The sequence below is a fragment of the Triticum urartu genome, unplaced genomic scaffold, assembly GCF_003073215.2.
Source record: "Triticum urartu cultivar G1812 unplaced genomic scaffold, Tu2.1 TuUngrouped_contig_6161, whole genome shotgun sequence".
NCBI classification, from domain to species: Eukaryota; Viridiplantae; Streptophyta; class Magnoliopsida; order Poales; family Poaceae; genus Triticum; species Triticum urartu.
Genome location: NW_024116898.1, coordinates 1 through 15966, shown reverse-complemented (window position 1 = coordinate 15966; position 15966 = coordinate 1). Strand labels below are relative to the sequence as shown.

General features: G+C 44.2%; 2 protein-coding genes and 5 non-coding genes across 7 annotated transcripts; 6 read left to right on the top strand and 1 right to left on the bottom strand.

Moving 5' to 3' along the window:
- The first annotated feature begins 13 nt into the window (after positions 1 to 13).
- On the top strand, positions 14 to 97 carry LOC125530229. The gene has a single exon (XR_007292891.1). It is a non-coding gene; the product is annotated as a small nucleolar RNA Z196/R39/R59 family (small nucleolar RNA).
- Positions 98 to 139: 42 nt separating this feature from the next.
- Positions 140 to 267, top strand: LOC125530232. Its single transcript, XR_007292894.1, has one exon. It is a non-coding gene; the product is annotated as a small nucleolar RNA F1/F2/snoR5a (small nucleolar RNA).
- Positions 268 to 483: 216 nt separating this feature from the next.
- LOC125530226 (heat shock cognate 70 kDa protein 2-like) lies at positions 484 to 2412 on the top strand (the record flags this gene model as incomplete). Its single annotated transcript, XM_048694622.1, is given in 1 exon segment — positions 484 to 2412. A coding segment is annotated over 1 exon segment (1731 nt), but the record flags the coding sequence as incomplete, so codon positions are not given.
- A 331-nt stretch (positions 2413 to 2743) lies between these two features.
- LOC125530228 lies at positions 2744 to 2838 on the top strand. Its single transcript, XR_007292890.1, has one exon. It is a non-coding gene; the product is annotated as a small nucleolar RNA SNORD96 family (small nucleolar RNA).
- A 1055-nt stretch (positions 2839 to 3893) lies between these two features.
- LOC125530231 lies at positions 3894 to 3981 on the top strand. The gene has a single exon (XR_007292893.1). It is a non-coding gene; the product is annotated as a small nucleolar RNA R16 (small nucleolar RNA).
- Positions 3982 to 4031: 50 nt separating this feature from the next.
- LOC125530230 lies at positions 4032 to 4116 on the top strand. Its single transcript, XR_007292892.1, has one exon. It is a non-coding gene; the product is annotated as a small nucleolar RNA R16 (small nucleolar RNA).
- Positions 4117 to 11702: 7586 nt separating this feature from the next.
- On the bottom strand, positions 11703 to 15962 carry LOC125530225 (pentatricopeptide repeat-containing protein At5g27270-like). Its single transcript, XM_048694621.1, has 9 exons — positions 15843 to 15962; positions 14110 to 15487; positions 13710 to 14021; positions 13510 to 13614; positions 13324 to 13411; positions 13080 to 13201; positions 12910 to 12974; positions 12220 to 12820; positions 11703 to 11966 (listed from the first exon to the last, which is right to left on the bottom strand). Exons 1-8 carry the CDS (start codon positions 15960 to 15962, stop codon positions 12263 to 12265), a joined length of 2748 nt encoding a protein of 915 aa, XP_048550578.1. The 3' UTR covers positions 11703 to 11966; positions 12220 to 12262.
- Positions 15963 to 15966: the final 4 nt, after the last annotated feature.

The window sequence follows — 15966 nt, the reverse complement described above, 5'->3', positions numbered from 1 at the left end:
ACCGGTTTTGCTGTGCGATCTGTGATGCAAACAATCCCATTTGCTGAATCACTGTGATTATTATAAACAAGATCACCATCTTTCGGCTGAGATTGCATGGCAAGTTTTTTTTGCTTTGTTTAATGCAATGTTCATGACCAAATGCCATTTGGTATCTGACACCTGGTCATTTTTTGTGATTCTGTGTCTCGAAATGAGGGGCAATGGAACTTTGTGACACTGGCTGCTCCTAATGAGCCTCTAGTTACTATATATCCATTTACATCACATTGCTTCTGAGGTTTATTATTCAATAGGGTCCTCTTGATACATCCTTTTGTATTAGCCTGCCCAGTCCATTTATATATGCAAACCATGTTTTCTGCCTTAGTCATTTGTTGTCTGCTTTGCCTCAGTTTAATAAAGTAGCATGAGATTGAACTTATCATATAATGGTTGGTGTTACTTTTTTGTTCAATTTCTGACATAGAGCTGTTTTGTGCAGATGCCAAGCGTCTCATTGGCCGTAGATTCACCGATTCTACTGTCCAGAGTGATATTAAGCTGTGGCCCTTCAAGGTTGTTGCTGGACCTGGTGACAAGCCCATGATCAATGTCCAGTACAAGGGTGAGGAGAAGCAGTTTGCAGCTGAGGAGATATCTTCTATGGTCCTCATCAAGATGCGTGAGATTGCTGAAGCTTTCCTTGGCACCACTGTGAAGAACGCTGTTGTCACTGTACCTGCATACTTCAATGACTCGCAGAGGCAGGCTACCAAGGATGCTGGTGTCATTGCTGGCATCAATGTCCTCCGTATCATCAATGAGCCAACAGCTGCTGCCATTGCTTATGGTCTTGACAAGAAGGCTTCCAGTGTTGGTGAGAAGAACGTCCTCATCTTTGACCTTGGAGGTGGTACCTTTGATGTCTCTCTTCTCACCATTGAGGAGGGCATCTTTGAGGTTAAAGCCACAGCTGGTGACACTCATCTTGGTGGTGAGGACTTTGACAATAGGATGGTGAACCACTTCGTCCAGGAGTTTAAGCGGAAGAACAAGAAGGACATCAGTGGTAACCCTAGAGCTCTTCGGCGGCTGAGGACATCCTGTGAGAGGGCAAAGAGAACTCTGTCCTCCACTGCCCAGACCACCATTGAGATTGACTCGCTGTTTGAGGGCATTGACTTCTACTCCACCATCACCCGTGCCAGGTTTGAGGAGATGAACATGGATCTGTTCAGGAAGTGTATGGAGCCTGTGGAGAAGTGTTTGAGGGATGCAAAGATGGACAAGAGCACTGTGCACGATGTTGTCCTTGTTGGTGGTTCCACTAGGATTCCCAGAGTGCAGCAGCTTCTCCAGGACTTCTTCAACGGCAAGGAGCTCTGCAAGAGCATCAACCCTGATGAGGCTGTTGCCTACGGAGCTGCCGTCCAGGCTGCCATCTTGAGCGGAGAGGGCAACGAGAAGGTCCAGGACCTGCTGCTGTTGGATGTCACTCCTCTTTCTCTTGGTCTGGAGACGGCCGGGGGTGTGATGACAGTCTTGATCCCAAGGAACACCACCATCCCCACCAAGAAGGAGCAGGTCTTCTCCACCTACTCGGACAACCAGCCCGGAGTGCTCATCCAGGTGTATGAGGGTGAGAGGACCAGGACCCGCGACAACAACCTCCTTGGCAAGTTTGAGCTCTCTGGCATCCCTCCTGCACCCAGGGGAGTTCCCCAGATCACTGTCTGCTTTGACATCGACGCCAATGGTATCCTGAACGTGTCTGCCGAGGACAAGACGACTGGGCAGAAGAACAAGATCACCATCACCAATGACAAGGGCAGGCTGAGCAAGGAGGAGATCGAGAAGATGGTCCAGGAGGCTGAGAAGTACAAGTCTGAGGATGAGGAGCACAAGAAGAAGGTGGAGTCGAAGAACGCCCTGGAGAACTACTCCTACAACATGCGCAACACCATCAAGGATGAGAAGATCGCCTCCAAGCTGCCGGCAGACGACAAGAAGAAGATCGAGGACGCCATCGACGCTGCCATCCAGTGGCTGGACACGAACCAGCTTGCCGAGGCGGACGAGTTCGAGGACAAGATGAAGGAGCTCGAGGCCCTGTGCAACCCTATCATCGCCAAGATGTACCAGGGTGCTGGCGCCGACATGGAGGGCGGCATGGATGACGATACCCCGGCTGCTTCTGGCGGTGCTGGCCCCAAGATCGAGGAGGTCGACTAAACGAGTCGATGTTCTGTTGCAGAGGCGGTGAAGCCTGCTTCTTAGTTATTATGTGTGTCCTATCGTTATCTGAGACTGGGTTGTGGTGGTTATTGTTTTGGTACGAGTGGTCGGGGTTATTCTGTGCGAGTTAACATTCGTGGAACATCAGTGGATTATGGGTCGTCGCGTCTAAGTAATATATATTATTCTAAATCATCTGGTGCTTTTGGGTACTATAATTTCTCTTTTAAGATTGATGATCTGTATGACCGAGCCATCTGCCTTTTTAGTTCTGTTTACTACTTCTCTACGTCTTTGAAGTTCATCTTTTGGAAAATGGTCTGTTTTCTTTGTCCAGATGGCTTGGTGATTTTATGACTTTACCTTGTTTTGTTCTGAAAGCATGGAGGACCTCCTGCAGTCTGTGCTTTTGAAATTGAACAGCTTTTGATTGTCGTTTTTGCATCTTCTAAAGTGTTCTTTCTGGATACTTCATAATTTTTAGATATCTCGTCCGCCCTTCTTTTTGTTCATGATTCTGCTGGCTGGACAGTGATGAAAATCACGAACAAGACACCATCTTTCGGGACTGATTGGTGCGCTCTGTGTGCCATGTTGTGAAAGTCTGCAATTCAGATGTTCACCAACCAGATTTCCTCCAATTTTTTTTTGGTTTGATCTATGTTAAAATTTTAGAGATCTATGACGGAATTTCCACCAGGGCTTGAATTTCCAAATGGGCTAACACTTTATGTGGATCTTGACTCTCTTACTGATTGTGAGGTGCAGCGAATACCACATGAATTGCTCCTGCTAATTCTTATCATAAATGTTTGATGGTTTTTGGAAGTCGTCGTTTTCTCTGCAGCTCAGTTTGGTGAGTCCAGTGATGGCACATCTTTGAGACCTAAGTTTTCTTCCTTGATGTAAGCATAATCCTTGCAGCCTACTGATTTGATGTTCCTGGTCTACCGATTTGAATTGCTCGACTATTGTTTGGTTGTGTGTGTCATGGATAAGATAATGCAAGGGCACCGAGCAGCGAACGTCACTGTGGTCTGAAGGAGATGCATTTGCCTAGAAAGCACTGTCTGACAGCTCAACCATTTATTATGAAATTCTCAATGTCAAAGAACTGCAGGCATGAACCGAGGGTACTGCCTAAGGTTTCTGTTTGTTTTTTCTTTCCTATGGATTGGAGATTGTTGTTCATGGATTCCGTTGAGGACTTGTGATGTTAAAACGTAGTGGCCTGACTCATATATTGATGAGATCTATTTTATCACCCAGAGGGATCTGAATCAACAACATATCTGATTTTGTTATTCGTTTGTGGTTTTTTTAGCTATATTTTTAGCTATCTTCTCTCTGTTTTGGCCTCCTTGGACAAATATGTCTGCATCATCCGAGCTACATTGTCTCTATCTTCTCTAATCTTCTCAAACATTACATCTTCAATTACTTATTTTCTTCTTATTTTTCTCATATTTGCGCTTAGTTCCTATTCTCCCTCTTAGTTGGGAGACAAGTTTTTTACTGGACTTGGATCTGAGGGGGACGCAGCGAGCGTGGATAGTGAGACGGTTTGCTTACCAACCCTTTGCGGCGTTTGCCATTGCTCTGTAGTCAAATGGTCTACCTGAGATTTTTTTTCTCAGATATTGTTGTAATTTTTTTTAGAATTATTTTACTTTCCTGCCAGCAAGTGTTGATCAGATATCCTACACTCTCAATGGAAAAATCCATGTGTGGACTACTAATCCCCGCTTATTATCTGATGCCTTGCATAAAGTGCTCTATTTGTCTTTATTTTTTTCCCATACAAATTTATCAAACCCTGCAAATGACGTGAAATATTATATGGTAAACACTGAATCTTTGATATGTTTACAAAACTCCGCCTTATTATCTGATGCCACCTATCAGCTTCAAACGACTTTTATCAAGTTATCTTGTCTGCACAATTTTGCTGTACTGCAGTATTTATGCCCATCTCTTCTGTGGATTTCTCTTGATTAATGACGACATGTTAAGGACTTGGTATCTAGAGCACTTCAACAAGTCATTTCCATACCCTTCTTTTAATGTTAAAGATCTCAACACACGTCATCTCATCTGTTCAGTACCATTTTGCCCTTGCTGTGCGATGAGCTACCTTTTCCTTCCATTTAATTTCCATAGAATTACCCGTCATATTATATATGTATCAAGTAGACAAGGGTGTTATTGAGCACTTGCTTCCTTCACTGCGCGAAAATGATTGGGATGTTCTTATTGCACATTTCCTTGGTGTTGTAAGTTGTTTGTGTTCACTTTGGCGCTGGATTACCCATTTGATCTTTTCCCTTGTGGAACCTGAAGCGTATGAGACCAACTTTCTTTAATTTTAGGATCATACAGGTTATCCTTGCATTGGGAGCCGGATGCACGGCAGCGAAGCTGCAACCAAAGGACATACAAATTCGGTATGCACACACACATGTGGTTAGCGGTAACTACGCGCACGTGTTTACTGAATTGTTTATACTAATCAATTACATCGAGGGGTGCCCTCATATACATTGTTTTTTGGGGTTCATATCAAGTTTTGATCGCTTTCCACGATATGCCACGTGGTCCATATACTTCATTTGACTTGACAAAATTATCATCTGCAGCTAATGGTTGATTCGTTTAATCAATGAGCTGGTCCTAAACCGATCTGTTCACTTTGGCGCTGGATTACCCATTTGATCTTTTCCCTTGTGGAACCTGAAGCGTATGAGACCAACTTTCTTTAATTTTAGGATCATACAGGTTATCCTTGCATTGGGAGCCGGATGCACGGCAGCGAAGCTGCAACCAAAGGACATACAAATTCGGTATGCACACACACATGTGGTTAGCGGTAACTACGCGCACGTGTTTACTGAATTGTTTATACTAATCAATTACATCGAGGGGTGCCCTCATATACATTGTTTTTTGGGGTTCATATCAAGTTTTGATCGCTTTCCACGATATGCCACGTGGTCCATATACTTCATTTGACTTGACAAAATTATCATCTGCAGCTAATGGTTGATTCGTTTAATCAATGAGCTGGTCCTAAACCGATCAGTGTAATTTAAACACAGCTGCAAACCCGAGATCAACACAGGAGTTCTTCATAAACATCAGGTCCTTGGAGCCTTCAAGATAACGTTGTTGCCTGATCCTGTATTCAGCACAGCCACAATCTGTTTGAGGTATGACGCCTTCCATTCTTGTTAAGTACCTATCTGTAATCGTTTGTGCGTATATCTACTTTGAAGATTAGAGACAACAACCTTGCAATAGAACTCCAAATTTGTTTGTGAAGGTTCGACTTAGCTGGAGTTCAGATCTCCATCCTTTCCCCCCCTATGTACGTTCAACTTTGGTTTTTCTAGATTGGAAGTGCCCAAGTACAGAGTAGACAATGGCTTTGCTTCAGGCCCTCTTTGTTGGAGCTATTGAGAAGGATCTTTGATAGTCCATCTTTTCTTCCAAGTCATATGTAAATTTAAAAATATGTCTACCCTGCAGCTCCTCTAGATGCAAGATGTCTGAGGAATACACAAACTGTCTTTCTTGTTGAACTGGAATACACAAACTGGATTATCTTATATGCCGCCTCCCTTGTGCAATATGCGCCAATTAATTTGGCTACATGGCAGCATTTCCCTGGATAGACACTCTAGAATGGCTAAAGTTCATAGTGTTCGATGTCCACGCCATTTTCGTCAGCGTGGTTCTCAGCCTCTCAGGCTCGGAAGCCTTGGTCCCCATCATGGCGGGCATCGTCTGGGTTGTGTGGAGAACCACAGTGCTCTGGTATTTCTTGCAGAGACCGTCCGTCCAGTTGTCACTGCCGGCATTCTGCTCTGAAGCTGGCGCCGGCAACAAATCCATTCTAGCCGGCAACCAATCCACAAATCCACTCTGGACGAGTGGGCTCAATGCAAAACAGATTCCTTGTAATATAATTCCGTCTCGTTTTGATAGAACTTCTCAAATAACTACAATTTTATATGTTTGGTTTACTGCTAATATAGGGCCTGTAGAGAGAACCTTCAATTAGTGCTGAACTGCAGACAGAGTATAGCATCGGTATAATTAGCTAGCCAGGGGGAAATGATGTCACAAACAAGGCACTGAACATGCCTAAAGTGGAGACGAATTCTATTTGGAAGAGCAGGATCTTTTGCTTTTTTTTTCTGGAAAAAATACACTGAATTATTTTACATTTTGTTGTATCCATCAGGTGGTCCAAGACATTCAGAACCTAGCATACATGCGATGGAGTGGTTGATCAGACTATATAATGAGTGGGAAATACAGCTACTTGTGCTCCTTAGCTTCACATTGCAGTTGTTCCTCTTCTTCGCTGGCAGGCTTCGGCAGTGTAGCGGCAACAGGCTCCTAAGGCTCTCCCTTTGGGCTGCTTACTTGGGGGCAGATCTGGCAGCAGTTTATGCACTCGGCTATCTGTCACGGCATCAGGATATCAACATTGAAAGGCTAAGAAGAACCGAACAACTGGCTTTCTTTTGGGCACCATTTCTCCTCATTCATCTTGGGGGGCAGGACACCATTACTGCTTTTGCCATGGAGGATAACAACTTGTGGTTGAGGCATCTCTTGAATCTGCTCACCCAAATTGCCCTAGCTTTATATGTATTCCGGAAGTCCATTGGAAGACATGGCGCGGACCTTTTACTCTCAGGCATCTTTTTGTTTATTGCTGGAATTATCAAGTATGGAGAAAGAATATGGTCTCTCAAGTGTGGCCGTCTTAGAAGTCTTGAGAGCTCAACTGGGCATCAGAGCAGAAAACAATTGCCTGAAGGAATCGCCGGCGATGCTGGCTTTGTTGCGCTGCCCTCAATTCCATGCCACACGCCCTTGATGTCTTATTGGAGCGCAGCATGATTGATCCATCGTCAGACCAATTGGTAAAGACAGAAGTTGACTCTGACGAAATGATCAAGATGGTGAGGCTGCAGCTTGGCATAATATACGACGACCTCTACACTAAGGCTCTTGTGCTCAGGACTTGGAACGGAGTTATACTTAGGTGCATCTCCCAGGCCTCGGTTATTGTTGCTTTTGCGCTCTTCCATCCAGATGACAAACAGAGGTATAGCAAAGCTGATATTGCAATCACCTATGCACTATTTGTCGGATGCTTTTTCCTGGAAGTCTGCTCAATGTTCATTTCCATGATGTCACCATGGACATGGGCATGGTTGAAGGTTCAAAATTGTGATGTCCTTGCCAGGTTGTCATGGTTTGTGTTTTGCTGTGACATCGGATACCCAAGGATGAAACAACGGTGGCCAAATTTGATTGGGCAGTACAACTTCCATAGCTGGTTGACTGACAGCGACCTGCAGCGAAGTACATGTAATCGACAAATAATGGTCGTGTTCAGAAAGCTGTTCGTGGGTTTGCTCGGTGTTAAAAAGAAGAAAATATTTTGGGTAAGCAATCTATTGGATACCAAGTACACGGATGTGGATGAAATGATCGTGAAATGTGTAGCAAAAGAGCTGAGTCTGTTACTACATGAATTTGACGATGGTCAAGCACGACAAGAATGGCCAAACATTAGCCAACTGTTTGGCAATGCACAGGATGGAATTATTAGAGACTTTGGCTATGGTATTATCTTCATGCACTATGTCACAGAGACACTTTTAGTAAAACCTGCTTCTCCTAGTGAGGACATGGAAGCAAATGCTACAATGGCAGATGTACCTTCTGGTCTGGTGGAGGTGTGCCGGAAACTCTCCAACTACATGATGTACCTTTTGGTTACCCACCCTTCCATGCTGCCACTGTCTATCAGCGCCACAGCTACCCTGGACCACTTCCACGAACCTGCACGGCTTAAAGATGTCACAAAGCTCATGGAGGACTTTGAATTGGTGGCAACCAAAGAAACACTGGAGGAGATAGCACGCCTGTGGGTGAGGCTACTCCTCTACACCGCTGGCAAGTCGAAGGCAGAGATGCACGGGGCGCAGCTGAGTGAAGGTGGGGAGCTGATCACATTCGCCTGGCTGCTCATGGCCCACCGCAGGATCGGGGATTACCATCTTAGAAGGATCCATCTTACCAATGGCAATACCCGTGGAGCAGATGCAGAGTTGACGAATGTATACGCCTTCTATGTTCCCCGAAAGTCGGAAGATCAGATACCGGGCGCTGATCATGGGTAACTGCAAATCGATCAGTTATTTATTTAGTATATCCTCTACACTGCATAAATGGATATCTTATTTTGCTGTTTGTTTCTTGTTTTTGGAAAGCAGGTCGGATGTATAAGTCATATTACTTCGTGTTTGGTTGCCGTACTGTTTGAATGTCGTGGCGTGCTGGAAGCCTACCTATCCATCTTCTGTTTGTGTTCCGGTGTGGTTCAGTAGTGTTCAGTTATTTGTGCGGGTTTTCTTTCCTTGTTTGCTGTCCGTGTGATGAAATAAGGCGCTACAGTTTTCCTATTTCCTGATGATATGTCTATGTATAATGTTGCCAACAACATGTAACCTTTAATAATGCTATTCATTCAGTATGTAAAAGGACTTGGTATCTAGAGCACTTCAACAAGTCATTTCCATACCCTTCTTTTAATGTTAAAGATCTCAACACACGGCATCTCATCTGTTCAGTACCATTTTGCCCTTGCTGTGCGATGAGCTACCTTTTCCTTCCATTTAATTTCCATAGAATTATATATGTATCAGGTAGACAAGGGTGTTATTGAGCACTTGCTTCCTTCACTGCGCGAAAATGATTGGGATGTTCTTATTGCACATTTCCTTGGTGTTGTAAGTTGTTTGTGTTCACTTTGGCGCTGGCTTACACATTTGATCCTTTCCCTTGTGGAACCTGAAGCGTATGAGACCAACTTTCTTTAATTTTAGGATCATACAGGTTATTCTTGCATTGGGAGCCGGATGCACGGCAGCGAAGCTGCAACCAAAGGACATACAAATTCGGTATGCACACACACATGTGGTTAGCGGTAACTACGCCGCTGTCACATGTTTACTGAATTATTTATACTAATCAATTACATCGAGGGGCGCCCTCATATACATTATTTTTGGGGGTTCATATCAAGTTTTGATCGCTTTCCACGATATGCCACGTGGTCCATATACTTCATTTGACTTGACAAAGTTATCATCTACAGCTAATGGTTGATTCGTTTAATCAATGAGCTGGTCCTAAACCGATCTAGAATTACCCGTCATATTATATATGTATCAAGTAGACAAGGGTGTTATTGAGCACTTGCTTCCTTCACTGCGCGAAAATGATTGGGATGTTCTTATTGCACATTTCCTTGGTGTTGTAAGTTGTTTGTGTTCACTTTGGCGCTGGATTACCCATTTGATCTTTTCCCTTGTGGAACCTGAAGCGTATGAGACCAACTTTCTTTAATTTTAGGATCATACAGGTTATTCTTGCATTGGGAGCCGGATGCACGGCAGCGAAGCTGCAACCAAAGGACATACAAATTCGGTATGCACACACACATGTGGTTAGCGGTAACTACGCCGCTGTCACATGTTTACTGAATTATTTATACTAATCAATTACATCGAGGGGCGCCCTCATATACATTATTTTTGGGGGTTCATATCAAGTTTTGATCGCTTTCCACGATATGCCACGTGGTCCATATACTTCATTTGACTTGACAAAGTTATCATCTACAGCTAATGGTTGATTCGTTTAATCAATGAGCTGGTCCTAAACCGATCAGTGTAATTTAAACACAGCTGCAAACCCGAGATCAACACAGGAGTTCTTCATAAACATCAGGTTCTTGGAGTCTTCAAGATAAAGCTGTTGCCTGATCCTGTATTCAGCTAGACCCTCACTTCTCTGGCAGTTGAGCACAGGCTGCTTGAGGTATGACGCCTTCCTTTCTTGTTATGTAGTACCTATCTGTAATCGTGTGTGCATATATCTAGTTTGAAGATTAGAGACAGCAACCTTGCAATATTACTCCAAATTTGTTTGTGAAGGCTTAGCTGGAGTTCAGATCTCCACCCCTTTCCCCCCTATGTACTCTAAATTTGTTCAACTTTGGTTTTTCTAGATTGGAAGTCTTCCCAAGTAGAGATTAGACAATCACTTGCTTCAGGCCCTCTTTGTTTGTGCTACTGGAAAAGGATCTTTGACAGTCCATCTTCTCTTCCAATTTGTATGTAAGCTTAAAAATCTATCTGCTTTGCAGCTCCTCTAGACGCAAGATGTCTGCGGAAGATAAGCTCCCAAAACAGAGCTTATAAGGATTTTCAAATTTCCTTGCTTCTTGTTGAACTGGAATATGCAAACTGGATTATCTTATATGCCAATATACTGCTACTGCCATGAGGCTGAAAGTTGGGTTGCACTTGAGGTGGGCAAGCCGCTGCAGGGAGATGGCTCTAAACTCAATCCAAACATCTTCATTTTCATGGGCCGTGACAACAGGGTGCAACCTATGTGGGTTGTCCCTAGCATGCTCTCTTGTCGTCGGTGCTGGTGATCACCGTGATGCACAGCTGCAATATCTTGTTTGGAGTGGATTCATTTGTAGGATTTGTAAGAATCTATCCACCTTCTTCGTTGTTGATAGTCGAATTTCGTAACTTGGGTAGGAACTAATTATGTTGGTCTCAACAGATTTTAAATTTCAGCATGATGACTCTATACTCGAATTTGCAATTGAGACAGCTTGTTTGCCTCAACCCCAAGTAATTGAACTGTTATTTCAATGAGAGTAGTAAATTGGCTGAAAATTTGGTTTCCGACTGAGCGATGAACCCACAAAGAAATCTTGCGCTGAGGAGCTACTTCTACTTCCATTATGCTTTTATTTTTTCTGTGCAGATGCTCTAAACCCAAATAAACAGATTAAACATGATTCCAGGTTGGAGATGTTTATTACAGTGGCTGGAGCCTGTTGGTAGTGGCAGAGCTTTGGCAGAGTTAGTTTCTAGCTGTTCTGGTTAGCATTGCACTGGATGAATCATATGTGACAAGTCAGAAACTTTGTCAACTTTGTTTTCTTAAACTGCAGAGATGTTCAATGTATGAGAATTCTTATAAATCACTAACATTCAGAAATTGAGAGATTGACAACAACGGCCCAACCCAGTCCAGCACTTTAATTTCCTGGCACGTTGACTGGTAAACTATCTCAGACAATTCAAATAGATAGAAAGGTGCAATTGCTGCGATTTTTATGAAATAAGTACATCTTTTAAGCCCCACATTGAAATATGACAGCTATATTTTCGTCCCATCTCTGAGTAACATTAATAATCACACGGAACATATTATTTTGCGTGCTTATAACACAAAATAAAGGTAGAATAGATGTCACCTTCTTTTGGAAGTTTGAACTTCTGAGAATATCTTTTTTTACCGGAAAGTTTCAGAGAATCTTCCTAACTGTATGTATCTGACTAGGAAAGTTGAGACAAATCGGCCACTTGCAGAGGTAAATGGCACAATAGCAGGCAATTCTTTAATGGGTAATACCAAAAAAGTTATATCTCCATACTTGCAGATTGAACTTGGAAGAACCCTGGTCAACTGTTTATTATTTTTCAATTTTACAATCTCATTACTAGACTAACCATTCACCCTGTATATGGGATTTTTAAGTGGAAGCAGAGTAACAGACCTCCTTTGCTGTTGAAAATACACCTTCAAGCTTCAGACGGCGAACTGTTAAGTCTTCATTCTTTGTAACATGTTAAATGCTGTGAGTTGATCAAACAGATCAGTACAACATTAAGTTATACATTTTGGAGAAGTTATATATCACTGTTTCTGAAATATTTTTCTGAAATGTACATTTTACAACATCTTGGTATAAAACTTGTCCTAATGTACATATGAACTAGTACAAGATCATCTAGAACAACATACACAACAATGGGCTCATCTGGATCTAGTAACACAAATCAGTAGGAAATAAATTTGTGGAAGAACATACATGCAAGAGGAAGATACCTGTGATGGTTGCTGGCTTGATGGGCACATGATATGGTCGTTATTAAGTTGGTTCCAACTTTGATCCAACCTTTAAACTTCTCAAAAAAGAGGCACCATGTAGACCGATGGCTTCCAGCACATCCCCAGCTTCAGGCTCGCTGCCTGAATGCTCATAGAGATGAAATGCAGCACTCAGGATGAAGCTGTCAGGTTTCAGTGACCCGCGTGTTGTCTCGAAGAGCGATATGCCCTCGTCGACGCGACCGTGCTCAAGGTACGCCCTCATCATTGCCCGGCAACATGCTAAATCAACAGCCACACCAATCTCCTGCATCTGGCCGCAGATCCTCTGGGCTTCATCAATCTGGTCTGCCTTCAGAAAGGCAATAATGAGGTGGCTAAAATGAGGGCATGAAGGGGTTATGCCGCTGCTCAACATCATCTGGATGGCTTTCTCAGCTTTGGAGTAGCATCTACTTTCTGAGTATGATCTGATCAATGCAAGGTACGTCGTCGAGTCGGGAACTTGACCGTGTGATTGCATCTCCTGGAAAACAATCTCTGCTTCATCATGCAGCCTGGAAGTGGCATAGGCATTGATCATGGAGTTGAAACTGATCTGCACATTGATTGCAAGTTTCAGTCACAGTAGTCAATCTCAATGCAGATAACTGTAGTTTCAGAAGTCAGACACCAACGGAAGCATACCTTTCCAGGCATGATACCAAGTTCCTTCATTCTATCGAATAGTGAAGACGCCTCCTGATGTCTCCCTGAAGAAATTGCACTGAATAGTACGAACGAGAGTGCGAAAAACTCGTCGAACATGAAAAGGGAAATCTTCTTTGATTCCTATACGCAAGGTAGAAGGGACTAACCAGCCTTTCCATAGAAGTTAAGCATGTTAGTGTATATCTTCTCGTCGATCAGCAAGCCTAGCTCTTGTGCAGCAGCAAACATTTCAGCAGCCTTGTCCAGCTTTCCTCCTAGGCCATAAACACTGAACAAGAAAACTGAAGCTAATGACAAAGTGGTCTCAAGTCTCAACACAAACATAAAAGAGAAAAAACAGTTGCATACTCCCAACTCCCATTTTCCTGTGGTTTTATCAAGATTATCTACCTTATCATTATATTGAAAGTCTGCAAGGACCGACGAACCCCAGTGGATATCATGCGATCATATATGTTGACAGCTGAGTATAGTTTGCCTGTTTGGAAACTAAAGCTGTAGCAGTTAGCCATGGCACCCATGCCCTGAAAATTTTGCTTGCCCACCTTATGAAGAGGAAAAGATGTTTATCCAGACCTGACTCGAGCATCGACTTGATAAATGTATTATACACAACAGTATCAAGCTCAACTTCACCATGGAAGCAGCCATGTATGATGTTCTCCACCTCCTGAAACTTTCCTGGGAGTAATGTCGCAGTGTGAGTATACACAGAAGCGAAGCGCCTCACCAAACTTACTGCATAAGGATTGGTAGCAGTTAGAAAAAATATTTACCATGTTTGGTCAGGTGAGTGACAAGTATGCTAATTGTCACAACATCTCTGCTATGGCCTTGATCAGCCATTTTCATAAAGAGACGATACGCCTCCTCGATATTGCCGCACTTGCATAATGCGTCGACCATGGCATTGTAGACAGGCGCTCCTATTGGAAACGATGTCGATGCTGACTCAAACAGTTCCTCTGCTTGATGTAACTTCTGTTCCTGGCCATATTGGACAATGAGAGTGGCTGTTGCTGAATCTTCAGGCTTGACTCCCAACTGAGTCAGCTGTTCATGAAGGAATTTTGCCTCACATGTCCTCCCTGCAGAAAAATAAATAAATAAACAGCAGTGGATGACAGTATGGTTAGGCATGAACACCATGATCTGTGTGGTACCTGGCTTCCTCACCTTCCCTAGCCAATTTTCTGATCAATTGGCATGCGATGGACGAACCCCCAGGTGTGTCCAACAATGACTTCAACGCCGCGTTCAGTGCCGAACTGTCGGTCTGACAGGCTAGTGCCTTCGACGAACTATCTTGTTCCTGCATCACACTGGTTCTGTTTCTAGCATACATCTCTATCATAGAAACCATTGTTGAACTCTTCATGGTCACTCCACCATTGTTCATCTCTTTCAGTATCTTATCCGCATCGGCGATCATCCCGCTTTTGCAGCAAACTTCCATTACAGTCATGCAGAGGGCCTCATCAAGCTGGATATCTTCTTTTCTCATCTTCAGAATGAATGCACTTGCCTTCTCTAGCTGGCCCAGCTTGACATATAATCTCAGTAGGTCATTGCAGCAGAACACATCAGGGAGACCATATTTGCACAGAGCTCTGAAGACATCTTCAGCTGCAGCTATGTCTTCCCTCGCGACATGGCATCGAAGAAGAGCGCCGTAAGAGAACGATGAAGGCTTCACATTCCTCGATCTCATCAAACCGAAAACCTGCAATGCCTTATCATAGTTGCGAGCATTCATGTGAACTTGAGCCATTGCCACATAAGTCTGTTCATCACTCAGAAGACCCGCACTGTCAATTTCCTCAAAAGTGCGTTGTGCATTGTCGTAGAGCCCGATCTTACCATAGATCCTAATGAGGATCCCATAGATGACCTCATCAATGACAACCCTGCTTCGCTCCATCTCCGAGAAGAGCGAGAGCGCCTTCGAGTAGTCCTCACTCTTGTCATAGAGTGCCAGGAGGGATGCACATGTGTAGTTGCTGGGGACAATGCCATGAGCCCTCATCTCCTCATAGAGCATCACAACCTGCTCCCCTCTGCCATGCCTGGAACTCAAGCTGATCAGGCAACTGTACGTCGCCTCCTCCGGGATGAGTCGGGAGGCCCTCATCTTCCCCATGACATCCATGGCCTCCTCCAGGAGACCCTCCTTGACAAATGAACCGATCACAACTGTGTATGTGAAGTGATTTGGCACCACATTGTTGGCTTCTTCCATTTCCATCATGTGTTTCCAGAGTTGGATCACCTTGCCGTGGAGCCTGTGCTTCTGCAGGGAGGAGAGCATGAAGTTGAAGGCGGAGACGGGCGGCGCCACACCGCGCCTGCGCGTCGCGGCGTAGAAGAGCATCATGTCGCCGTGCCTCCCCCGGCGCGCGTACGCGCACAGCAGGGTGCCGCACGCCACCGCGTCCGGCTCCACGCCGGCCTCGAGCATCTCCAGGAACGCCTCCTCGGCGAGCTCGATCTTGCCGGCGTTGCCATACGCCCTGAGGAGGATGGTGTAGGCGACCACGCTGGGCTCGTAGCACAGCTGCAAGAAAAATAGGTGCGGACCAAGGTTTTGGATTTCGTTTTGTGAAATATACACGCCCCTTAACGAAATTGACGAGCTTTTCGAAAAGCACCATCCAAAATTTGAATTCTTGAATGAAAAACGAGTGATGAATTTTGAACGAAAAATGACCGAGATTTTTCCAAAAAATCAAAGTCTGAGAATAAAAAAGAACCAAGATGAACAGCAATGATCCATTGGTTGATTATACACGCATGAATCAGAATTGTTCAACTAGCGCTCAGAATTTTCAGCTCAAAACGGAGCAAAATTGCTGAGGATTCAGCTCAACATCGCATCGGGCCGGATTGTGTGGGGGAATCTTGTTCTGTACCTGGAGCTTCATCCACGAGAAGAAATCATGGGCCTGGCGCCACCCGCGCTGCTCGCGGAGGACGACGCACATCTCGCGGAAGGTGAGCTTGGCGACGAAGGAGGCCATGGCCTCTCGCATGGCG

Bases quoted from the DNA above. Each gene is read 5' to 3' on its own strand.
- LOC125530225 (XM_048694621.1), bottom strand. From the start codon at position 15,962: ATGCGAGAGGCCATGGCCTCCTTCGTCGCCAAGCTCACCTTCCGCGAG. The intron at 15,488-15,842 runs GTACAGAACAAG...TTTTTCTTGCAG, and splicing joins TCTCGTGGATGAAGCTCCAG to CTGTGCTACGAGCCCAGCGT. The intron at 12,821-12,909 runs GTATGCTTCCGT...ATCAATGTGCAG, and splicing joins TTGGTATCATGCCTGGAAAG to ATCAGTTTCAACTCCATGAT.